The sequence below is a fragment of the Mixophyes fleayi genome, chromosome 4 (assembly GCF_038048845.1).
Source record: "Mixophyes fleayi isolate aMixFle1 chromosome 4, aMixFle1.hap1, whole genome shotgun sequence".
In the NCBI taxonomy this organism is placed as follows: domain Eukaryota; kingdom Metazoa; phylum Chordata; class Amphibia; order Anura; family Limnodynastidae; genus Mixophyes; species Mixophyes fleayi.
In genome coordinates, this window is record NC_134405.1 from 159,488,048 (window position 1) to 159,514,257 (window position 26,210).

Here is a 26,210-nt window from a genome sequence, read left to right on the forward strand (position 1 = left end):
AGATCAGCCAGCTATCCCAGCGTTGATCTCCCTGAACAATAAAACAAGCAGGGTTTTATACCTGACACTCCTCCCACAGGCCTAGCTTGATGGACAGGCGGCACACCCACCTTCTCTTTAAAAAGGACACGCCCATCCCTGGCTCTGTTTAGACTTTCAGTTACACCCTGTCTCTTTGCTGAGAGGAAGCAGCTTTTTAAATCTTGTAAGTAAACCAACTTTTACTACACATATGTTTTTACCTGGTTTAATCTCCACCTAGGTACATAACTGTGCCAATGTTTTACTCTACTTCCCTGCTTTCTCTGCATATTGCCAGCTAAATGCCTCCTTTTGTTACATATCCCTCCCCCTAGCGTCTCCAAGTAGGGGGACGCGGACTTCGGGAGGAGCGCATATTTCCGTGACAATGCATCAGCATTTTTGTGTAGAATCCCAGGTCTATGTTCTACTGAGAACTTGAAAGGTTTTAGTGCCAAGAACCAGCGGGTTTCCTTGGCATTTACCTCCCGGTTGTTCTGCATCCATCTTAATGGTGCATGGTCTGTTATTAGGGTGAACTCTTTGCCTAGGAGATAATAGCGCAGAGCTTCTGTAGCCCATTTTATGGCGAGACATTCTTTCTCCACAGTGGCATATTTTTGTTCCCTTGGAAGCAACTTACGACTTAGGTACAGGACAGGATTTTCTACTCCATTCTTCTCCTGTGACAAGACTGCACCTAAGCCAACACCAGAAGCATCAGTTTGGAGGAAGAACCTCTTGGTAAAATCCGGTGCTTGTAGAACTGGAGGGGAACAAAGAGCTAACCTCAGATCAGACCAGGCGGTTTCTGCAGAGTCAGACCAGGTTAGTCTATCTGGACAAATTTTTTTTAACATGTCCGTAAGTGGAGCAGCTCTAGTGGCGAAGTGGCTTACAAACCGCCTGTAGTAACCTACTAAGCCTAGAAAGGTTCTTAACTGCGACTTTTTTTCTGGTCTTGCCCAATTTTTTGACTGCCTCCACTTTGTCTAGCTGGGGTTTTACATGCCCTCGACCAACAATGTACCCCAAATATTTGGCTTCTCTCATGGCTATGGCACATTTCTCTGGGTTAGCTGTTAACCCTGCTGACCTTAATGAAGCTAAGACCGCCTCAACTTTGGCTAAATGTGATCCCCAGTCTGGGTATAAATCACTATGTCGTCCAAGTAAGCGGCTGCATAAGCTGTATGAGGTCGTAGCAATTTATTCATGGCCCTTTGGAAGGTGGCAGGTGCTCCATGCAACCCAAAGGGTAGGACTTTATATTGATAGAGACCATCAGGGGTGGAAAATGCAGTCTTTGGCTTGGCTGTGGAAGTCAGGGGAACTTGCCAATAACCCTTTGTTAGATCAAGGGTTGTCAAATAATTGCTACCAGCAAGATTTTCCACTAGTTCATCAACACGTGGCATCGGATAGGCATCAAACTGCGACATACTGTTTAGGCGCCTAAAGTCATTGCAGAACCTAATTGTCCCATTGGGTATCGGGACAAGCACAATGGGACTATTCCATTCACTCGTGGACTCTTCAATTACATCTAACTGGAGCATCTTCTCGACCTTCTTTCTCACGTCCACCCGTCTGGCTTCTGGAATGCGATACGGCTTCTGCTTTACAATGACTCCTGGCGCAGTGACAATGTCGTGTTCGATTAAGGTAGTGTGCCCAGGAATGGAAGAGAAGACATCCCTGTTCTGGCGAATCATTTCTTCAGTCTGTTGTCTCTGCTGAATGGACAAGGCTGGCTTTACGGGCACTTCAGACTTTTCAATGGCAGTACTCACTACCTGAGGAGAGGTTTCCTCATCATGCCAGGGTTTAAGGAGGTTCACATGATATATTTGCTCCTCCCTTCTCCTACCTAACTGGCGGACTCTGTAATTGACAGGACCGACAGCCTCTAGAACTTCATATGGACCCTGCCAATGGGCGAAAAGTTTGCTTTCCTGGGTAGGAACTAGGACTAGGACCTTGTCCCCAGGCTTGAAAGATCGAACAACAGCACTTTTGTCATAACTTTTCTTCTGTCGTTCCTGAGCCTCTTTTACATGTTGCTGCACAATGAGCCCTATCTTTCCTAGCCTCTCATACGTTTGGGACACAAATTGTACCAGATTTGGCTCCCTGGGACCTTGCTGCTCCTAGTCTTCTTTTAACATATCTAAGATACCCCTGGGCTGTCTCCCAAACAATAACTCAAAGGGACTAAACCCTGTTGAAGCTTGAGGTACCTCACAGGATGGCAAACATCAAATAGGGAATAAGAGTGTCCCAATCTTTTTTCTCTTGAGCCACTGCTTTCCTGAGCATGTGCTTTAATGTGCGGTTAAAGCGTTCCACCAAGCCATCTGTTTGTGGATGATATACAGAGGTGTGAAGCGCCGTAACCCCTAGCAACTGGCACATGTCCTTTATCAGTTTAGACATGAATGGAGTACCCTGGTCTGTGAGAATTTCTTTGGGTATTCCCAAGCATGTAAACATCAATACAAGTTCTTTAGCTATGGTGCTGGACTTTATGTTTCGCAGGGGAATTGCCTCTGGATACCTGGTTGCATTGTCAAGCACCACTTGTATATATTGGTGCCCACGTGCTAATTTTTCCAGTGGCCCAACAAGGTCCATAGCTATCCGTTCAAAGGGAACTTGTACTATTGGAATTGGAATGAGAGGTGCCCTGTACATGGGTTTGGGACAGGTTCTCTGACAAATGGGACAGGACGGCAATACTTTTTCACTGCCATGTGTACACCGGGCCAGTAAAACCTAAGCAGAACTCGTTCCCGTGTTTTATCCTCCCCTAGGTGTCCCTCACAGACATGTGTATGTGCTGCTTTTAACACTAGGGCGACATGGACCTGAGGAACCATTAATTGTTCTACTTTTTCCCCCTGTACAGTAGCAACTCTATACAAGAATTTATTTTTAACAATAAAATATGGTATACCTTCTGCAGGCTGGGTGGCTTTCGCTACCCCATTTACCTCAGTCACACTTTTAAAGGCATGTTCCAAAGTGGCATCATTAAGTTGGTCTCGAGCAAAGTCCTGCAGAGGAAACAAAATTGGTATTGCGGACCAGTCCGTATCCTCACTGACAGGCGGGGTGGGCTCATCTGCGACATCACCGACCAATGCTAGTTTGGACTGTCCATGTTTCCCCACAGGTGGATGCTTGTGTGGAACTCCTGCTGTGACTCCCAGGTTGGCATTCCGGTTTGGCAGTTCCAAAAGATCGATGTCCAGTTGCTGTGGATTCTTAGGCGGTTCCTTTAAGACCGGGCTTCCGACCGTTGCATCAGTTGCCGGCATGTCCGGCCGGATCCGCTCACCGAGGACATCATTAAACAGTGGGAAGTCTCGCCCCAAAATGAGTGGATATGGGAGTTTAGGTGCTATGGCAGCTACCACCATAACAGTTTTGTCTTTGAGTGTGACTGGTAGTATTGTTCTTTCATACTCCTCCGTTGTGCCATGTACGCAAAAAACCTTCACCTTGGGCAACCAAAAAGTTATGGTTTCGGGTAAGGCAGAGCTGGAAACCAATGAGAGTTCACTCCCCGAGTCAACCAAGGCCAGAACAAGGTTTTGGTTGATTAGCACAGTCACCCGGAACAAACAAGGACTTCCTGATGTGGGACTCATGGTAAAATAGCTTGGAAATGCAGGCCCAATATGTGCCACGGAACAGTCCATGGGTTCCTGTAGTTTAGGACACTCTGCCTTAAAGTGGCCTGGCTCACCACATTCAAAACACTTCAGATTAGACAGCTTTGCACCTGGCCCTCTGTCCGTAGCAGTTTTTCCACTGAGCCCTGTAGCAAGGATTGTCAAACCTGGCTTTTGGCATGGCAGTGGCTTTGGCACAAATGCAGGTTTTTTTAGTCATTTGCTGTAGCGCACAAAACCTTTCTACCATGGTGGCAAGCTCTTCATAAGTTTGTGGGTCTGATTGCAGAACCCACCTTTGCAAATCACGGTTTAGCCCCCGGATGCAGTGATCTATCGCCAGAACTTCAATAATCCGAGAAGGCGAATTCTCCTCAGGCTGCAGCCATTTCTTTAAAATTTTAGAAAGCTCAGCCACTTGCGCTCTGACCGGTTTTTCTTTATCATAGCGCCATTGGTGATAGCGCTGGGCTCGGCCTGGCCGGAAACTCCAATGCGAGCCAATATCTCAGACTTTAGGCACAAATATTCAGAGGCCCGTTCCTCATCTAGATCCACATAAGCTCGCTGAGCTTCACCAGTCAGATAAGGCGCCAGTCTCTCAGCCCAATCTTTAGGAGGTCATTTTGCCCTTTTTGCAAGTCTCTCAAAAGACACCAGATATGCTTCTACGTCATCAGCTGGTGACATTTTCTGCAGAACCGGACCAGGTGGTTAATTTCTGTCATGCCTCACCTGGCTTAACTCTTCTCTTAAGAGCCTTGTGTTTTCCACCTGTGCCTCGGCGACTCGTAGCTTCTGAGCTTGCTGCTCTTGAGGGTTCTCAGTACTTCCTCCATGTTGACGTCTTCGCGGGTTGGGTAGCGGAAACTTGCTTCCTGGAGCATCCCGACCCTGACACCACTTGTGGCAAGAGCCCGCTACTGCAGAAGCACACGCAAACAACTTCTTCCTTTTTATGTAGTTTTGTTGTCAGGATGGTAAATGTTTTGACACCGTACAGATTTCACAGCAATACTTGGAGACCCTAAACGCTAGCTATACATAGACCATCTCTCTCTCAGGACCAGCCTGCTTACCCAGCGTTGGTCTCAATGCACAAATGATACAAACAAGCTTTTATACCCGATACTCCTCCCCCAGCCTTAGCTTGATGGACAGGTGACAAATTCACCTTCTCTTTAAAAGGAAACGCCCATTCACTGGCTCTGTTTGCACTAAACAGACACACCCTGTCTTTTTGCTGAGAGGAAGGATTTCACTATCATGTAAGTTAACCAATTGTTTGTTACACATAGGTCTTTACATTCAATCTAGGTGCATTGCTGCACAATTGTTTTACTTTACTTCCCTGCTTTCTCTGCATATTGCCAGCTAAATGCCTCCTTTTGTTACTATATATATATATATATATATATATATATATATATATATATATATATATGTACTCTCTTTTGGGGTAAGTGGTGTTTATAGCAGCCAAAAGAATTCACAAATATCGAAAGGTTTCATACAACTGGCCTCAGCCAGTTTTATTCCGTAAGGAAAACAAAAGTAAACTCCAAAATAAACACCTTGCCGTCTGGCTCTAACTAAACACTGGCCTCTCCTGACTAATAACCTGAGAGAATGCAAAAATACGTTTCAGCACAGTTACTTGCAAGCAGATATCAGGCTCTCTCTCACAGAGACTCTGCAGCCCCTGCGCCCAGGCAGTGAGAGACTGACTGCCTGTTACCAGCAACACTCAGGTGCAGCTCCTGATTACCAGCAGGATCACTGGTAAAGTGGAAGACCTGGTTAATAGGCCTAATTGATGGAGCCCGCACTCAGTCTCCATCCATTAACCCAGTACCAGTTTCTGGCTTTTCAACAGTCCTATATTCCTTCAGCAGCTTACACGCTATAACATTTCTCTGGGGTTTTAAAACAAGTTATTCTTGCATGTATTTATTTGGCTCTTGTAGAAACTTTCGTTTTTTTTGTAGACTATTGGGCATTATGAATATCAAACTAACAATAAAACACATAGCATATAATCAGGGTACACCCAACTGTCCCCAATGAGAGCCCTACTCTGCCTCTTATGGCCACAGTAGAAAAATGTAATTCTTCGAGGAAATTAGATATTTGGCTCATACAGATATTTATAAGTAATCATATACAAAAATAACACAAACGTATTGAAAAAGTCAGTACATTTATAACAGTTAATATAATATCTATAGCAAGCCTATGTTTGATTTCCATTATTTTTAAATGAAATACTTCGACCCCACATTATCATAACTTTACTTTACAGAATGCCATTCAATAATTTATTTGGGTGTGTTAAAGGCAATAGACCTTTTGCCACCTGTAAAATCCCTTCTAATTCAGGTATACGGTGCACACTGGAGAATTGATCTGAGACACACACACAGTTGCCTGGAATAATCAGTTCTGTTTTACTGAAACTGATATACTTATATTTATACATGAACCAAAGCATACCCTCTTGTGGTTATGTAACGCCCCCTGCGGGGAAAGACAGGGACAGACGCAACAGAAAATAACTCACCTTGTAAACGATGGTCACCTCCAGTCCGCTTCTGATTTCCCAGCTGCGATCCGATCCCAGCAGATCCGCAGCCACCTCCAATCACGTCCCTCTAAGATAGAGGCAGAGATTACGGCCGTGCCTACCAGGTAAGGGCTGTCCGAGACTACGGCAAAGGACAAGGACACGGTCAGTCCAAGCTCCTTGCCGCCTCCTCACTTTGTTCTTGCCAAGACGCGGGGGACTACAGGCACTGAAGGCCAAGACTAATCCGAGGACTAATCCCGCCTCAAGTACCTCACACACCTGCCGGTGAGGGCCTAACCGAAAGGGGGAATCGAGCGTGATACTCACCGGGACACTCCCACTTCCGATCCGGTTCTCCTGCACCTTCCCGACTCCTGCGGATGACAAGAACACACAGCCTCCCTCTACGCTCTCCGTGAAACTAAGATGGCACCCACAAAACTGGACTAACTACAAACGGCGACCCGACCCTAACAACGTTCTAATGGTCGGCAACGCAACTAAGTCAAACACTAGGACTAACTAAATGTGGTGCACTAACGGAACTACTAGTTACACGCTACGGGGAACACCAGCCGGTGTTCACAGCCTAAACCGGAGGGCGGTTCCTAACCCCCTCACCCAGGTCGTACCAAGAAGCTGCCTTCTTGCTATGGAGTCACACACAGGCCCTAAGTACGGGTTCTTTAAGCCCGGCTGAGGCTCAGTAAAACAGCACACTAACCCGCGGGCCGACTGCCGCACGGAACAGCCGATCGAACTGAACCGCCCGACTGCCTGTACTCGGGTATCTCCCACGTGTCCCTACGTCCGGAACCACAGGTCCACCAAAATACTGTAATGTAAACTACACTCGCCACACAGACAGAATAAATAGATACAGTATACAGTACCTTGCCCGCTACTTACCCGAACACACCGCTGCTAGCCAACCAGCAGGTTGCTACAGCACCACAGGAGCCTACGCTCGACCGTACCTCCTAACCACGTGTGCTCACCTCACACAGGACCGCGCCTACACTCACAAGGCTCTCACGCCTCTACCTCACACCACCAGGGCCTTATGCCCTACACACCATGGGTCTCTGCCCAGCTACACACAGAGCCTTGTGCTCTGATTAATGGGCCTCAGCCCCCTCTCTACCTCAGGGCTCTGAGCCCACTCACTAGGGCCTTATGCCCTACTACCTAGGGGTCCTAGCCCCTGCCTGAGGCCTGTGGCCTCCCTAACTAACTGAGGGCCTTGTGCCCTTAATAACCTACAGGCTACCAGCCTCTAACCAGGCCCTCTGGCCTTCCTATGGCCTCTAGGCCCCTAACTACCTAAGGGCCTTGTGCCCTTGTACCTCTGGGGCTCAGAGTCCCCCTCTCTATCTAACAGGGGCTTGTCCCCTTTTTTATCGATATACTAATGGCCTACTGGCCCACTACTTCGTTGGGGCCTAGTGCCCAGGTCCCTGGGCCTTGTGCCCCTACTTTACAGTGCCACGGGCCTTGTGCCCGAATGTGCCCACGGGCCTAGTGCCCGAACTTAACGTTGAGTATACTTACCTGCTCTGCGCAGGATACTCAACTTGACACGCCGTCTTCTTCCTTTCTTCTCCGGGTCTTCCAGACCCTCCAGCCGGCGGCGCCTCTTCTCCGCTTCGGCGCTGGGTCTCCAGTTGCAGCTGGGGCGGGGGCGCTCTCAGCCCTGACAAGGGCTCCCCGCCGGCGATCTCCGCTCCGGCGGCTTGCTTGGAGTCTTCTGGCGGCAGGGTAGCTCACGGCCCTTACAAGGGCCCCCTGCCGCCGCTGCCGCTGGTCTTCTTGCTGGACGTCTTGCAGAGACGTCCTCTCTCTTCTCCGCCGACGGACTTCTGGCAAAATGGCGCCACCCGGCGACTTATATAGTCGCCGGCGTGACGTCATCCGCCGGTGCGAGCGCTGATTGGCTCGCGTCGGCGCCAATCTTTTGAATGGCCGGGCGCGAGCCGCGATTGGCTCGCGCATCCGGCCGCTGATTGGCCAGCGGGGAAAGATGAGCCCTGATTGGCTCATCCTTCCCCCGCGCACAGGACCTGCAAGAAAGAAGTTATACTCACCGCCGCTGGATCGATGGAGGGGTAAGTTCTTCTTCTCTTCTTTCCTGTAGCTGGGCACCATCGGGGACCTCTTCAGCCCCTCCAGGGGCACAGCACTGCCGGATATCTTCGCCCTCTTCACGGGCACCGGCTCTGACATCTTCTGTCCCTCCACATTTCCGCCGCCTTTTTCCATTGTGGTCCCCACAATCAACGTCTTCTCCTCTACGTCCACCTCCAAGGGTCGCTTACCGGCATCCCTGACTTGCGTCCACCGGGTCCTTCGCGGTAAAGCCCTCTCGCGCAGGATCCACACCATCCTGGCAACTTCCTCGCCCGAAGTCGGTATCCAGGGAGTCTCTTCCTCGGCACCTGCCGGAACCTCCCATCCGTCCGATACCTCCTCGGTTGTGCGGGAAGCTTCTTCAGAAGGTGACAACATCCACCACTCTCCAGCTGCGCTCTCTAAAGTACAGTCTTCTTCAGGCAGTACTTCTTCAGCAGCTCTCTCTTCCGGGGTACTGATGGCTTCCATCCTCTCAGGTACCACCGGGCAGACATCTTCACATGTCTCCGGACACAGCGTTGCCCCGTGGAGGGTCTGCTCAGTTCTCCCTTCGTCTTCAGGGACCAACTCTTCCACAGTCACGGACAAGTCGTCTGACGTATCCGACGTCTCCAATACCCCGGCTCCAGCATCCGGCTGACGCGGGTATTCCTGTCGCGAATCTTGCTTGGACGAGACGATCTCCTGCGATCCAACAGTCAGCAGGCTCTGCCGATCCTTCCCTCCAGATTCCGACTTCTCTTGAGACCATGGATGAAAGGCTTCCTCGTCCTTCCACTCGAAGACTTCTACGTCTTCCCATTCATCGGAGACTTCTTCGTCCTCCCATTCATCAAAGAGCTCCTCGGCAACTGGGCACTGGTATGCGAAGTGTCCAGGCAACCCACACTTCCAGCACAGCATTTCTTCCACCGGTTGCCGTTTAGTACCTTTGTTCTTCTTCTTCCTTGTCTCACAACGTTCCAGGATTTGCTTCGTGAACGCTGCCACTTCGTCACGAGAGATGACACAGCTGTATCCCTCGTACAGCGGAATGATCCCCCGATGAGCCATCGTTGATCCTGCCGACTACGCCAAAATGTAACGCCCCCTGCGGGGAAAGACAGGGACAGACGCAACAGAAAATAACTCACCTTGTAAACGATGGTCACCTCCAGTCCGCTTCTGATTTCCCAGCTGCGATCCGATCCCAGCAGATCCGCAGCCACCTCCAATCACGTCCCTCTAAGATAGAGGCAGAGATTACGGCCGTGCCTACCAGGTAAGGGCTGTCCGAGACTACGGCAAAGGACAAGGACACGGTCAGTCCAAGCTCCTTGCCGCCTCCTCACTTTGTTCTTGCCAAGACGCGGGGGACTACAGGCACTGAAGGCCAAGACTAATCCGAGGACTAATCCCGCCTCAAGTACCTCACACACCTGCCGGTGAGGGCCTAACCGAAAGGGGGAATCGAGCGTGATACTCACCGGGACACTCCCACTTCCGATCCGGTTCTCCTGCACCTTCCCGACTCCTGCGGATGACAAGAACACACAGCCTCCCTCTACGCTCTCCGTGAAACTAAGATGGCACCCACAAAACTGGACTAACTACAAACGGCGACCCGACCCTAACAACGTTCTAATGGTCGGCAACGCAACTAAGTCAAACACTAGGACTAACTAAATGTGGTGCACTAACGGAACTACTAGTTACACGCTACGGGGAACACCAGCCGGTGTTCACAGCCTAAACCGGAGGGCGGTTCCTAACCCCCTCACCCAGGTCGTACCAAGAAGCTGCCTTCTTGCTATGGAGTCACACACAGGCCCTAAGTACGGGTTCTTTAAGCCCGGCTGAGGCTCAGTAAAACAGCACACTAACCCGCGGGCCGACTGCCGCACGGAACAGCCGATCGAACTGAACCGCCCGACTGCCTGTACTCGGGTATCTCCCACGTGTCCCTACGTCCGGAACCACAGGTCCACCTGCACGGAACCGGCCTTGAGGACCCTTGATCAGAACCACGGCCGCCCCTGGAACTGCCTCAAGGTGTGCTGTACTGCCACCAACTCACTCAGCCACCCCCTCTGGGTACCAGTGTGACCCCGGGGACCTAAGGGACATGGAAACTACATGTGTTCTCCCCTGACTATGTGTATGCTGGTACTTACACTTGTCCCCCACAGCACGGGTTAGCACAGGAAAACCACAGGAAACAAGAGCCTACCTTTAATGGGGGCCTGACGTCTTGCCCCTGGACACAGTTAGAAAGCACACCAAAATACTGTAATGTAAACTACACTCGCCACACAGACAGAATAAATAGATACAGTATACAGTACCTTGCCCGCTACTTACCCGAACACACCGCTGCTAGCCAACCAGCAGGTTGCTACAGCACCACAGGAGCCTACGCTCGACCGTACCTCCTAACCACGTGTGCTCACCTCACACAGGACCACGCCTACACTCACAAGGCTCTCACGCCTCTACCTCACACCACCAGGGCCTTATGCCCTACACACCATGGGTCTCTGCCCAGCTACACACAGAGCCTTGTGCTCTGATTAATGGGCCTCAGCCCCCTCTCTACCTCAGGGCTCTGAGCCCACTCACTAGGGCCTTATGCCCTACTACCTAGGGGTCCTAGCCCCTGCCTGAGGCCTGTGGCCTCCCTAACTAACTGAGGGCCTTGTGCCCTTAATAACCTACAGGCTACCAGCCTCTAACCAGGCCCTCTGGCCTTCCTATGGCCTCTAGGCCCCTAACTACCTAAGGGCCTTGTGCCCTTGTACCTCTGGGGCTCAGAGTCCCCCTCTCTATCTAACAGGGGCTTGTCCCCTTTTTTATCGATATACTAATGGCCTACTGGCCCACTACTTCGTTGGGGCCTAGTGCCCAGGTCCCTGGGCCTTGTGCCCCTACTTTACAGTGCCACGGGCCTTGTGCCCGAATGTGCCCACGGGCCTAGTGCCCGAACTTAACGTTGAGTATACTTACCTGCTCTGCGCAGGATACTCAACTTGACACGCCGTCTTCTTCCTTTCTTCTCCGGGTCTTCCAGACCCTCCAGCCGGCGGCGCCTCTTCTCCGCTTCGGCGCTGGGTCTCCAGTTGCAGCTGGGGCGGGGGCGCTCTCAGCCCTGACAAGGGCTCCCCGCCGGCGATCTCCGCTCCGGCGGCTTGCTTGGAGTCTTCTGGCGGCAGGGTAGCTCACGGCCCTTACAAGGGCCCCCTGCCGCCGCTGCCGCTGGTCTTCTTGCTGGACGTCTTGCAGAGACGTCCTCTCTCTTCTCCGCCGACGGACTTCTGGCAAAATGGCGCCACCCGGCGACTTATATAGTCGCCGGCGTGACGTCATCCGCCGGCGCGAGCGCTGATTGGCTCGCGTCGGCGCCAATCTTTTGAATGGCCGGGCGCGAGCCGCGATTGGCTCGCGCATCCGGCCGCTGATTGGCCAGCGGGGAAAGATGAGCCCTGATTGGCTCATCCTTCCCCCGCGCACAGGACCTGCAAGAAAGAAGTTATACTCACCGCCGCTGGATCGATGGACGGGTAAGTTCTTCTTCTCTTCTTTCCTGTAGCTGGGCACCATCGGGGACCTCTTCAGCCCCTCCAGGGGCACAGCGCTGCCGGATATCTTCGCCCTCTTCACGGGCACCGGCTCTGACATCTTCTGTCCCTCCACAGTTACATAGTTACATAGTATAATAATTAACACAAACCTTTTCATTGTAGTTATGATCATCAATCAATTGTACAAAGATATCTGTAAATCTTTCTCCCCAAACTTAAATTGGGTTCTTGACTCACTCTTATCTCTATAAATTATTAATTTCTAAGGATTTTTTAAGTAAACTCTCTCACCCTTACCGCATAGGTCGTTGCTCTAATTGGAACACCTTTAGCTATGAAGGTCTGTACCTGGATCATTTTTTACTAATTGGCTTCTACATTAGCTATTTCTATGTAAGCTGTACATTGCTTAATTAAAAAATCATAACTTCTTTTACAGGTGCAAAACATTGTAAACGGAACCTATTCACACTTGTCCTGTTTATTTTGGTACATCCAAACAAATAGATACTGTGTGTTAACGATTTCTAGCAGAGAAAAGGTGACTGTCCTAAAAAAAACTTGGGATACATGAGAGTCAGGGGCATAACACTAGGAGGTGTGAGGGATGGGACGGCCATGTGGCACATAGGGGAGAGGGGCATAGTAATGCCTAGTCATTGCCCACTCCCCGATGGCCGTGCTCCTCCCAAGTGCCCCTTTTCTCTAATGGCATCAACAGGTCCCTACCCAAACTTTGCTATGGGACCCGGCGATGCTCTCTTCTGCCTCTCATAGAGATCCCTATACAATGAAGAATCATAGGAAAACGCAATAACAATCTGAATAACATTTGAAAAAGGACTGTGCTAAAGGGAAAGATACACAGAGCAGGTAGCGAAAATTATATAAAAAGAGGTAAACAAATGGAAATAAAATAGTTAATAAATATACTTATATGAACAGTGATATGGTACTGTAGCTGATAGCAGCATAAAAAAATATTAAACATAAAACTGATTCAACATACTCTATCCAGGAGATTCACATTTCTATATTGTAAAGAAAATTACACCCTCCTTATTTTAACTCCTTGATGTAAAATTAAATTAGAAATATCACATAGGCTGATTCAACAGATTCAAGTTTTTAATGTTACAAGGGAGAATATTATTAATATTATTATTGATAATAATAATAATAATAATAATAGTAATAACTTTTAGTATAACATCCCTGAAGCAATTGGTGAGGGAGCCCACCCGCAAAGATGCAATATTAGGCTTAATAGTTACAAATAGTGACAGAATATCTGATGTAAATGTGGGATAGAGCCTAGGATCCATTGACCATCAAGCTGTATGGTTTAGTATAAAGACAGAGACCGACTCATATAACACAAAAACAAATGTGTTAGATTTTAGGAAGGCTGACACTGTATAGATGGGAAAAAGTGACTTTTTGGCAGAGTGGAAGAACTTGAAAGGAGTGCAAGAGAGGTGGGAAAAATGAAAAAGCGCAATACTAAAAGCAACAGACCTTTGTATCAAAAGGGTTAGGAAAAGCACAAGAAAAAGGAATCCAGTGTGTTTTGCAAAAGAAGTAGCAAGTATTGTGAAAGAAAAACAGATGGCCTTTAATGAAGATAAAGAGGTAAATCTTGTTAGACAGAAGGAGGCAAATAAGGTAATCAGATGTGCAAAGGCACAAGCTGAAGAGAAAATGGCCCAGTCAGTAGGTAAAGGGGAATACATTTTTTGTAGGTATATACTGAAAGTGAAAGGAGAAAAAAAAGGAGGAATAATAAGACTAAAGACAGAGAGTGAGAGTCTTATTAAGTGAGACAAGGTAATAGCAGATCATCGTAATCATTTTTGTTGCTCAGTGTTCACTACAGAAGAGAGGGGAAGAGGCCACAGGTAACTTGCAAGTATATTCATAAAAATGAGGTAGATACAAGTACTCTTAAAGGGGAGAAGGTCCTAACAGAACTCTCAAAACTGAAAGTGGATAAATCAAGGGGGCCTGATGGGATACATCCAAGGATACTAAAAGAGCTTAAAGGGGTGCTGGTAACACCATTAACACAAATATTCAACAAGTCGCTAGCTACAGGACTGGAAAAGAGTGCATGCAATCCCACTGCGCAAAAGTGGAAGCAAGGAAGAGGCAAGTTAATACCAGCCAGTGAGCTTTACATCAATAGTAGGGGAATTGATGGAAACACTCTTAAAAGAAAGTGTTGTAGAATATCTCAAATCTAGTAGTTTACAAAATCCCAAACAGCATGGATTTACTGGGGGAAATCTTGTCAAACAAATCTTATTGACTTTTTTGACTGGATGACTAAAGTAATAAATCAAGGTGGAGGGAGGCTATTTGTACTTCATCTAGATTTTAGTAAGGCTTTTGACACTGTTCCACATCGCAAACTGTTAAATAAACTCGAAAGATTGGGATGGGCTTATAACATGGTTGAATGGATGTGATTTTAGTTGCAGGATTAAAAACAGAGTTATAGTAAATGGAGTGAATTCACAGGAGGGAAAGGTTACCAGTGGAGTACCCCAAGGATCTGTACTTGGACCAGTGATTTTTAATATCTTTATTGGTGACATTGCAAATGGTATTGAACGGAAAGTATGTCTTTTTACAGATGACACAAAGATGTGCAACAGGGTGAACACACAAAGAGGGGTAAAACAAATGATTGATGATCTAGGTAGACTAGAGGAATGGTCTAGAGAGAGGTAACTACAGTTTGATGCCAAAAAATGCAAAATCATGCACTTGGGTCTCAAAACCCAAAAGCTAAATATAGTATTAATGACACTATATTGAAAATTACTGAGGAGGAAAGGGATCTAGGAGTCACTATTTCTGGTGACTTAAAGGCATGTAAGCAATGTAACAAAGCAATGAGAAAGGCAAGACAGGTGATTGGTTGTATAGGGAGAGGAATCAGTAGCAGAAATAAAGAAGTAATAATGCCACTATATAGGTCATTGGTACGACCTCATCTAGAATACTGTGTTGAATTGTGGAGGCCATGGGCCTAATTCATTATGAAAAGTAAAGCAAAAAAAATGGAGTAACTTTGAACCTTGGCAAAACCATGTTGCATTGGAGGGGGAGCTACATTGAAAATGTGAAGACAGATTTATAATTAGGGTATAGCATGTTCCAGATCGACTTTTGATGACAGTGTAAAAATAAAGCTATCAAGTATTTGCATCCTACATGAAAAAATTGCCAGTATTTTCCTTATGTGCAAAATAATAATCTAATATGCACCCCTTGTATTGTAACATGGTTTTGTCTAAGAGAAAACATTTTTTTGCCTTACTTTCCTTAATTAATCAGGCCCCATATCTCCAGAAGGATATAAATATATTAGAGTCTGTACAAAGAAGGGCTAATAAAATGGTCATAGCCTACAGCACAAAACTGACCCAGAAAGACTCAAAAATCTTAATATGTATAGTTATGAGCAGAGAAGGGAAAGGAGGAACATGATAGAAACTTTCAAATATATCAATGGTTTTAACAAGGTACAGGAGGGAAACATTCTTCAAAGGAGGGGAAGTATTAGAACACGAGGACATGGACTGAAACTGGAGGGAAGTAGGTTCAGAGGAAATTAAAGGAAAAAATTCTTTACAGAAATGGTAGTGGATAAGTGGAATAGCCTCCCATCAGATGTGGTAGAGGCTAATACAGTAGAGCAATTTCAACATGCTTGGGGATAAACATAAGGATATCCTTACAAAGAATAAAAGATCAAATATGGTTTGAGATTACCATAAGTTAAAAATAGGTAGACTAGATGGGCCAAGCGGTTGTTATCTGCCGTCAAATTCTATGTTTCTCTGTTTCTATATGCAGATTTGATGACATTTGTGAGTAGAACCAAAGTCTAGGGCAAGCAGAATCTCTCTGTTGCATAATCTTTTGATGAAGGGCATGACAAGATATTTAAAAAAAAACCAAAAACATCCGTAAAGTGTTTTAAGAACCAGCACCATTTTTAACTCTCCACCACAGCCCACTGCTCAAATATTACACTTACCTGAACAATGTCAGCTGCACAGTTCCAGCGCTTTCATCAGATCCAATGCCTTGTTTTTTTGCTGTGTTTGCTCTGCATGAAACACTTAGTCAGAAGTCAAACCAACAGCAATAAAATTATAAATGCATTGATAAATTGATAAAATATAATTGATAAAAATATAATTACAAGCAAGCAGCTTATAGTAGTATAATTCCTCCACCGTTAGAGCTAAGCCAACATATAATTGTGAAATAACAAACTTGTTGAGGGTGTCATAAATATACAATGTGACAAATTGATGAAAACAAGTGAACACAATTTATCAATAAAGTTGGTTATAGTGTCCAATGCACATCTTGAAACAGTGTCTCTGCTTTGCTAGCAGCTCAAATGAAAAAAAAGGCAATAAAGGGTATGAATTTGGATGATAGGACAGCTATGTGTTAGACCTCTTCAAACACAACCATCTGTATTGGATGAGGGATGATGAACTGTTGTATCACCCCTCTCCTGTTTTAATGTGTTTGATAATTAGTGGCCAAGACACTTCAGGGGATCTCCACTTGGAGGCCAGTTTTCACTGACATCTTTCTTAAAACATGGGACCCTTGGTGCTCCATTTGTGTCAGAAAGCAATTAACCTACCATTATGTTTTTTTACAGTGGGAGTAAATCAGGCCACACATTTATGTTGATTAAGGGATGAGTGGAATGCCATTTCAATTGTTGTAACAGTATGGCTATGCCCATCACTTCATATATGGCTCTTTCTGAAGCACTGTATAGCCTATATACTGTATGTAGCCAAGGCAAGGCTTGGAAGTTCACTAATTCCTATGATATCAGGTATCATCTATTTTGGCAGTGGTCTTAGGATGGAAATAATTGTCAACACAACAGTGATTGTACCTGGTTGCAGGTATGACACGACTTCAACTTCTACACTATAATCAAATACAATTTATCAGTAGAAAGTGATCTGTATAAAAAAAATCTACATAAATAATTTAGTAATCTTAATAATCTCAATGTCTTTTTTGGAAATTTTTTTTATAGATGATTAATTTTAGAATAATATTGTAAAAATTGTAACTATAAATGTTTTCTTTGCAGGTTGCAGAGTGGCTGTGCTTAAACTGTCAGACACAAAGAGCAATCTCAGGACAACTTGGGGAAGTAAGCAAGATGCCTCCTTCATTAGAACTATCTTCTAAATCATCGCCAAAGTATCCTGTTCCTGTAGAAGAAGCACATAAACCTTCAACTACACATCTGAAATCAAATGATAAAACAAATGAGCAAGTAATACAGAAAGAAATTCCACAAAGAGAATTCAGTATTAGAAAAATCAATGATACTGATCAGCCCGAAGCTAAAGATATGACGCTTTCAGCCAATATACCAGCAGTAAATAAAGAAACAAAGGCACCGTTTGCCCCCATAGCTGAAAAGATGATACTTAAAGTAAGTGCCCAAGACGCAACACAAGCACTGGTGCTTACACAGAGCATGGCTGAGTCTTTGCACCATAAAGAAAACATAATTTCAAAGCAAGATTTGATGATTGACCTTTCAGCGACAACTTTAAAGAAAATTGAAGGAGAAACATGTGGTGAGAAAATAAAATCTGAAGCAAACCAACTGATGGAGCATGAAAGTGGAAAAGAGAAAACGGTAAGTAGTAAGCAATGTAAAATGCTATATAATAATGAAGAAAGGCAGTCTTATTGTTACCCTATAGTATTGATATTACCTATCATTTCAAATTACATCTAAAATGATTATTTCTGCTTGGAACAAACAATTAATATACTGCACTAAACACAGAGAACCTGATTCATTAAGAAAAGTAAAGCAAAAAAATGAACTTTGCAACTTCGCAAAACCATGTTGCATTAGAGTGGGAGGTAAATTTAAAATGTGATTTCAGCTTTATATTTGGGGTAGGACATGTCCTAGATCAACCTTAAATTTCATTGTACAAATAAAGTTATCACGTATTTGGGTGCTACATGAAAAAATAGCTGGTATTTATGTTATGTGTAAAATAATAAACTAATTTGCACCCCTTGCATTGTAACATGGATTTGTCCAGGAGAAAACTTACTCATTTTTTTTCTTTTCTTTCCTTAATGAATCAGGCACAGAATGTTTCAGAAAGATAAATATTACAATTTGATATTGGTATCTGGGGCACTGAAAGAAAATACAATTTGCCCAAGGTCACTTTGAGGTATAGTTTTTGCCCAGAATGTTTTATTGTCACTGTCATATCTCTAAAAGGTGCTCACCCAATCTTTGGTTTTGCTGATGATTTTAGGCAGTTAGCATGTATGGCTCCACAATAAGTATGACACCACATTATAACCTGATTGCACCTGATTAGACCATCCATGTATGTCACTAAGTTGGACAGTGATTCAGCATGGCAAATATTAGACTTTTACCCTGATATTTAGTGTATTTAATTACATGTCATGACTTTTGACCATAATTTCGGAGTCATATAGATGAGGGGCCTGAGTCATTAAGGAGAGTAAAGCATAAAAAATGAGTAACTTTGCACCTGGGCAAAACCATGTTGCACTGGAAGGGGAGGTAAATTTAAAATGTGGGTACAGATTTATAGTTGGGGTAGGACATGTACTAGATCAATTTTAAATTTCACTGTAAAATAAAGCTATCAAGTATATATGTGCTATATGAAAAAACAGCCAGTATTTTCATTACATGCAAATAATAAACTAATTTCCACTCCTTGCATTGTAACATGGTTTGTCCCAGAGACCATTTACTAATTTTTTTGCCTTACTTTCCTTAATGACTCAGGACCCAGATGTCCTCATGTAATCTATGTTTTTACCAACAATCTGCCATCAGCGTTACTTATTTTATTTACAACTGCAGGCAACTTTTAGATTTCCCATGGTGGTGGTCTTTATCTTTACCACCAAATAAGAAATAGCTGAATAAACCATGAGTGTAACCTTCCTTATACATTTAAATCCAGATTATCAATTTTAACACTGCAACTTTATGAAACCATTATTAAATTTAATTTAATTTATTAAAATTTCACTTTTAAAATTAATATAGCATGTTCCAGTGCATATGCCTCGGTTTTGTATTGGCTCACTATATTTCTAATAAAGAAAGTTGTTCCGCCTGTAACTTATATATTGTCAGGTACCTGAGTGCTATAATCGCATCAGCTGTTCAGCTGATGTTAATGTATGTAGTATGACAACATACGTACAACTGAATAAGCAGTAAAATAAAAAAGTGGACATCTGAGTATGAAACCACAATAGTCAATCTGGTGTATTAGAAGATATTGCCATGTACCATAGAGCACAATGACACAATAGACATCTACATTTCAGAAAATGAGCATACCTCTTAGTTTTAGTATCTGCTGATTTGTATTAGGTATCATGGAGTCATCATTGTGTTCCGAATGGGGTGCATAGCAGCTTACAGTAAAGCAGAATGATGATAATTTTCTCTAGAACCAACCAATCAACTTTAAGCCCCAGAAATATAAATATATACTCAGACTATTACAATTGTTTTCAGTCAAAGGAGTATTGAGCATGTTGTGTTTCATAAGTAAATACATGACTCAAATTCCATATAACTAATAATAATGATTTTTAGTTTTGTATACATGGTTTAATGCTTAGCTATTTACATTTTACAGGGTGTATACCAGGGTTTCCCAAACCCAATTCTCAGGGCTCCCTAACAGTGCAGGTTTTCCATATCTCCTTGCTGGAGCACAGGTGTAATCATTACTGACTGACACATTGTAACAGATCCACAGGTGGTCCTAATTATGTCACATGTGATCCGGAAAACCTGCACTGTTGGGAAGCCCTGAGGACTGGGTTTGGGAAACCCTGGTGTATACAATTAGATCAACAATATACATGTAATATAATAATGTGTAACTGAGAGACATATGTAACTAAAAGAAAATACAATTCATTATGAAGCACTAGAGAGGAGGAAGGGTGGAAATATTAAAAAAAGAGAATTAAAGTTTACAAGAGGCACAGCAAAAACTGGCAAATGTATTAGACTTTGATGGGTAAAATAAATGAAAACCTCATCATTGGGCCAAGGAGGAGTTTGCTGATTTGAGAGCTGTGTACATTTTGCTACAATCTGTCTTAGTGTTTTATGGTTTAATTATAACTTCACTTTATAATTGCACAGCTTATTTCAAATCAACAAAAGCTAATCATTTTATTTACAAGCCAATACACTCCAACATTTTTGCTTATTCCATGTTTTCAATTGTATGTTGACCTAATTCAATTGTATCTGTTATCATACATTATACTAAATTGTAATTGAGTTAATTTTAATATATAGCCTGTTATGTCTTATGTGTGCTCCATTAATATGTTATGGTCCTACATGTGTCTATGGTCATGTGGCTAAGATTAAAAACATTGCACTACAGAAAAGCTTTTTAAATATAATTGATGTGATTTAGTAAGTAAAGGAATGCTATTTTTAAGAATCAGTGCATATGTATTTATTTGCAAGTTATGTTTATGTGACCGATAAATAATTTAGAAAAAAGTTAAAGTTTTAAGTCAATTGCAGAATCTAATTTTTGTGGCCACATGTGCTTGTATCTCATCATTTTTTATGGAAATGTATTTTATAATCCTTTGGTCCCTTCCTCTAAACCTTTGGACAAGTGATCTTAGAAATGTTGAATCACCTAATGTGACTTTATAAATTTGACAATTATTTTAAATTACTTGTATTCTCTTATTATACATACTTTTTCACATTTTCTTAAATGTTTGTACAGACAACATTGGACTTTTTTTTATACTGTATAAATTAGTACCTCCTGAATTGTAGTTAAATCCATAGCTGTAGAATCATGATTTGTGAGCTCTACATTTGAAGGCATTTATATTGCAGAATTCAAGCCAGTTCAGTAGTTTAATAAAAATTATATGGAGTTGTACGCATTTTAAATAAAAAACGCAGATGTAAAATGCGTCTAACATAAAGCTGCAAATATTTAATTCAGTGTTGTACACCACATGTCCCAGCAGGCCCTGTACTAACTGTTACAATGTATCAATGACTAATCACATTGTATCAATGTAGCTCATTGCAGTTAGTGGTTAGAAGATGGAAGTGGGAAGAGCCCTAGTGCTTTCTCTTCTAGTGAAGGGAGGGGTCACATTATTTATGGGCCCGATTCCCATAAGGAATTTATCCCCATACTGAACAAGCTAGAGCTGATGGACATTATGACAGGGGTTTCCTCTGGGTTTCCCTGTTATAGTGTCAGCAGCCCAGCCTGCCATAGTCTAGTGTTAGTAGGCACACTTTGGATGACCATTAACTTTTTCCCTCCAAAGAAATTGCTACTACCATCGTATGTTATGAGTGCTAGTGCTGGTAGCACTTTTGGGATGGATGAGGAACTCATTTTTTAAAAATCTATACATTTTTTGAAAACATTTACAAGGTACGTGCTGATAATCATCATCAAGTATTTTGTACCAAGTATATCTGTGGCTGTCTCAACTTTTACATAGGTAGCAAGTACGTGAACACGTGAGCATATTTCCTTACTGTGCTTGCCCTATGTTGAAGCACACCTTCCCTGCCCTGTTCCACCTCTCTAAGCGTACAGAGTACTAAGTATAAGAGTCTGCATAGCAAGTTATGCTTTTTTGTGTGCATATGCAGCTCGGAAATACGTATTGTACGCAAGAATTTGCACTTACGTCCAACTCTACATGAGACCTTATATGTATGTTATAATGCACCAATTCAGCAGCAAAACCACAATATCCCATTTTGTACTGGGAAATGTGCTCCTTAAAATACATATTAAGAGCTATGGTAATATAGCAGTCTTATCATCTTTATAGATCATAGAAATGTAATCTGAATGCTAGTACTGCCTTGTATGAGAATAATGATAAACAAATTATTAGTGCACAATCATCAAAATAGAGCATTAAGGAAAATACAGATCTAAGTTTTGATTCAGTTCTTTTTAGTTTGCTGTAATTTAAATGTAAAGAAGAACTACGCCCAAAGCTTAAACTTGGGTGGAGTTTACTATGCTAAGATGAACTACATAGTATTACTTAGTTGTGGGTACTGTGTTCCCTCTCACCAACATCTCCGCAATACCCGTCATGGGCCTGGCACTGCTCTCTGTTATGCTGCTACTATGGTTATGACACAGAGCAGTATTGTCAATCCCATGCAGCATAGTGGAGAGTAGCACTAGACCAATAGAAGCATCTGAAGTCCAGCTAGATCGGTGGGACACTACATTGCAGGTTTAGAAGTACTCTGTAGTTTACCTTAAAGCAGTAATCTCACATATAATGTTTTTTCTTTAAATAGTGAGTTAAGTACTTTATAATCTTATAACCTGTAATAGTGCTTATAATCTGCCACAGTGTTTCATGTTAAACACTCATCTGTGTTTCATGGGATTGCTGCTTTAAGTGAATTTAAGATTACTCTGAACTCCACCCAAGACTACAATTTAACTTTTAGGTGGAGTCAACAAAGTGGACTCAGTCGGCATACTGCTATCCCCTATACACATCTATCCAACTCACAATTAGTTTCAACATTGCCTCAGCATAATTCAGAGCATTCTCATTTCATCCCAATTTACATAAAACTACAATATATAGTTTTCAACATAACCAATGCATATTTCATTTTAAATAAGAACCCATATAGATAATGACAACCCTAATTACAGTCATCAAATTACTACTATCCATAGTTTCTAAAAATTATTGTTCACACCCAGAACAAATGTATACTTAATTTTAAGTATTTCATTTTCACAATGAATTAGCAAATTTTCTCTCCCTGTGCCATCTGCAAATTTATAATCAATTCTCTGTGCATATTGTGTCCCCTGCAACACATAGTCAACATGCTGTCAAGTGGGGGTGACAGTGTGAAGCATTATTCTTTTTCATTGGTTCATGATGGAAGCAAATATCCATCAAATGCACAGCTGGTGGCTTCAATGGGCTAGGTGATGTGCTGAAGTCACAAAAAGCACAAATATTCACTGAAACCCAGAGTTTTCTGTATGTTCAACACTTTACTGAAACTGCAATTGTGTTGAACTAAAAAGTAGCATTTTCTAAGTGCCAGCACAGAGAAGACTACTACCCAACCAATGGTTCTAAGTGTGGCTAGGGGACTCTGAAGTAGGGCCTGTCCAACCCTGCTCAAATGGAATTATTTTATATGGGGCTGAATCTCATGCCTTCTACAACTTTAAGACCCATAGAAGCCGCGTAGTCTGCGATGGTTGTAGGTAAATAAAAAGTAATAAACTAGTGAAGGGATTATAAACCAGTGAAGGACATATTATATAATAATTCCTTATAACATTTTCATGGTTGATAGAGATTGTGGAATTTCGGTTGTTGATTGCTTTATGCTTTTTGTATTACACTATGACACAAAAGGGATTAAGATTGTTGATGGGTGGGCAGATTGGTTTAACAGGGGCAGACTGGTAAATGTATCAGGAGATAAATGTGAGGAGAAAAGAAAATACTGTGGTTAGACTAGGAAAATGATGGGTAGAAATAGAGAGAACAGGATAGCACAAAGGTGGGGGAGAAAAAAACATCTGAGCTCCTTCAATTAAAGAAACAAAACCAAAAACTCTACATTAGTTACAAATCATTGATTGTGAGATAATTACCAGCAATGGTTATGGAACAGGCCACATGAGAGCATTGTCTGTAGAAGACAGGCTAAGTCCTAAAAAGCAAACTCAATTAAGGATTTAAACATAGTAAAAGTCCAGGGGGTAAATGTATCAAGCTGGGAGTTTTTCAACGGGTTTGAAAAGCCACTCAGATTCTAGCTATCATTTATATAGTACATTCTACTAAATGACAGCTAGAATCTGATTGGTTGCTATAGGCAACATCTCCACTTTTCAAACCCGCCGGAAAACTCTCAGCTTGATACATTTACCCCCAGATGTCTTTCAGCCTGTACTCAATGCAAATACATTTGAAGTATTGCGAGTCAGCTTCTTTGCCTTTGTTAATGTCCTACCAAGCCAAAATTAATATCTGTACATTTCCTCACTGTGCAATGTTCTTAAGTTCCCTCTTAATGTTGCCCATTAGAGTTTAACTAAACTCTAGCAAAGTGCCCCATAAATCCTTCAACAAAGCAAGACTCAGAATATTCCTCTATATGCTCCTACTACTTCAGCCTATTGTGGAGTAATGTTGCACATTTCCTACAGACCAAGGGCCTCATTGTACACATAACAATTTTATGCACAAAACTGCAGGCCTAAAATATACATTGTAGCAATGAAGTTCATACATAGCTCCCATGGAGTGGGCTAATAACGACAGGCCCCTCTGCTTTCATGTGTGTCACAGCTCAGCTAAGAAGATATTTTTCTTCAGCTACATTATTTTAACCATTTAATTACTTATGGATAACTTCAGGACAGAAGAAAAGAAGATGCCTTTGGATTTAGCAATGGGATAAAGATGGAAATCAAGGGATTTCATTAGTGTTTATTTAAATAAAACATTTTAGTATATGATGTTATGTGATTATTTATTACTAGGTCAATGTGTGGAACTACAGGTTCTAGGTACCCAAGTTGCCATACCCAGGGCTATGCTGGCACTGGTATATCTGCAAGCACTAGCATGCTGTAACAGTCACCGGCAGTTAATGGTTTCCAGGACTGTTGGAACTTTTAGCTCTACACACTAACTAATAATTATCCTACTTTATGACATTACACCAACACCCACATCCCCAGGCCTTAGGGATAACCAGTCTCATGCTGAATAGCACTATGGGGAGTCAGACACTGATTCTTCTAAGTAGTTCAGCCCGATGCTGACCAGGCTGTTTTTGGTTCATATTTTGACAGGGGGGGAGCCTCAAGCTGCCGGTCTCACTGTGCCTAGCATAGCCTAGTGCTGGTTGTGACTTTTGCGGGGGGAACTTATGCCATTTGCTCCCCTAACAGGTGCTGGTTATACTTTATGTTTTGGGAGGCTACATTTGTTATTTTTACAATAGTAAAGATAGCCCCAAACCAAACCTCTCCAGGCATAAAGAGGAATGGGGGGTGCAACTTACTCAAAACTCTAAATTCTACATTGTTTTACTGTGCACGCGCAATTAAACAAAGCAGAATTTTGCCCCTGAAAGTCTAAATCTTAATGAGGCACCTAATGTGTATGGGATAATGCAGGCCAGTTAAAATCTTCTGGGAAATGTACATTTTACATGAAACCGTCCATATTTCCCTTGAGTAAAACGGGCATAGCCTAAGATTTTGTGGACATGACTATAGCTAAATAGCAGATGCGACAGTGCAGACCTGGGGTTTGACCTTAGCAGATCAAGGGCGTTGAACTGTTTTAACCCAATTTTTCTTCTTAGCATGTTAAAAGATATTTAACACAGAAATGAATTGTGTTTTTGAATTAAAGTAATAAACACTGAATTGTAAATATGGGATTACTGGAAAATATTGAATAAATACACACACACACACACACACACACACACTAAGTGATGAATAATAAGTCTTAATAAATGTTGTTTTTATACATTTCAATATTCCACTTTCCTCTCCACTAAAATCACATATATTTCAAATATCTAGATGTAGACACTACTGGAATATCCAGAAGGTGCACCTATGAAAGGCATGTTCTTGACCATTTGTGTGTACCCTACTGATGATGCTTTTGTCATGATCCAATACTGCTTCTTTTTCAGATTCTTATGTAAGCAGTTTAATGTTTTAGGCTTACACCGGAGTTTCTCATATTAGTTTCATCTCATATAGGCTTCCTATTAACAAAGCACAGTGCTTTTGATTTATAAAAAGTACTAGTTCAGGGCCATAGAAGTCAGTGCTTACCAGAAAATGGTGCTCACATAAACTTATGTATTAAACATAGTGTTTGGTTAGGCATATATTTACTGCAAAAATGTCTAAAGGAGACTGAATTACTGTTTTTTCTTAAAATGATTGGGCACTGCCATGTTCATACCCTAATAATTCAGTCCTTATTTTATTAAATGAAGAACAACACCGTGCTAAAACCTTCCTTATTATTTCTTAATCAAATTTATAGATTCTGTGTAGCCAATATTGAAACAGAAAACATATATTAAAAGTTAGATTTTTTTCACGC

At 42.9% G+C, this 26,210-nt stretch overlaps 1 protein-coding gene across 2 annotated transcripts in view; it reads left to right on the forward strand.

Annotated features, from left to right (window-relative positions):
• The window catches only part of PCLO (piccolo presynaptic cytomatrix protein), a 239,553-nt gene that overhangs the window by 127,278 nt on the left and 86,065 nt on the right, over positions 1-26,210 (forward strand). For both annotated transcript variants that reach the window (XM_075208696.1, XM_075208697.1), the window contains exon 4: positions 17,095-17,655. In XM_075208696.1, coding sequence (XP_075064797.1) covers positions 17,095-17,655 — 561 coding nt within the window. The remainder of the gene's footprint in view (positions 1-17,094; positions 17,656-26,210) is intronic.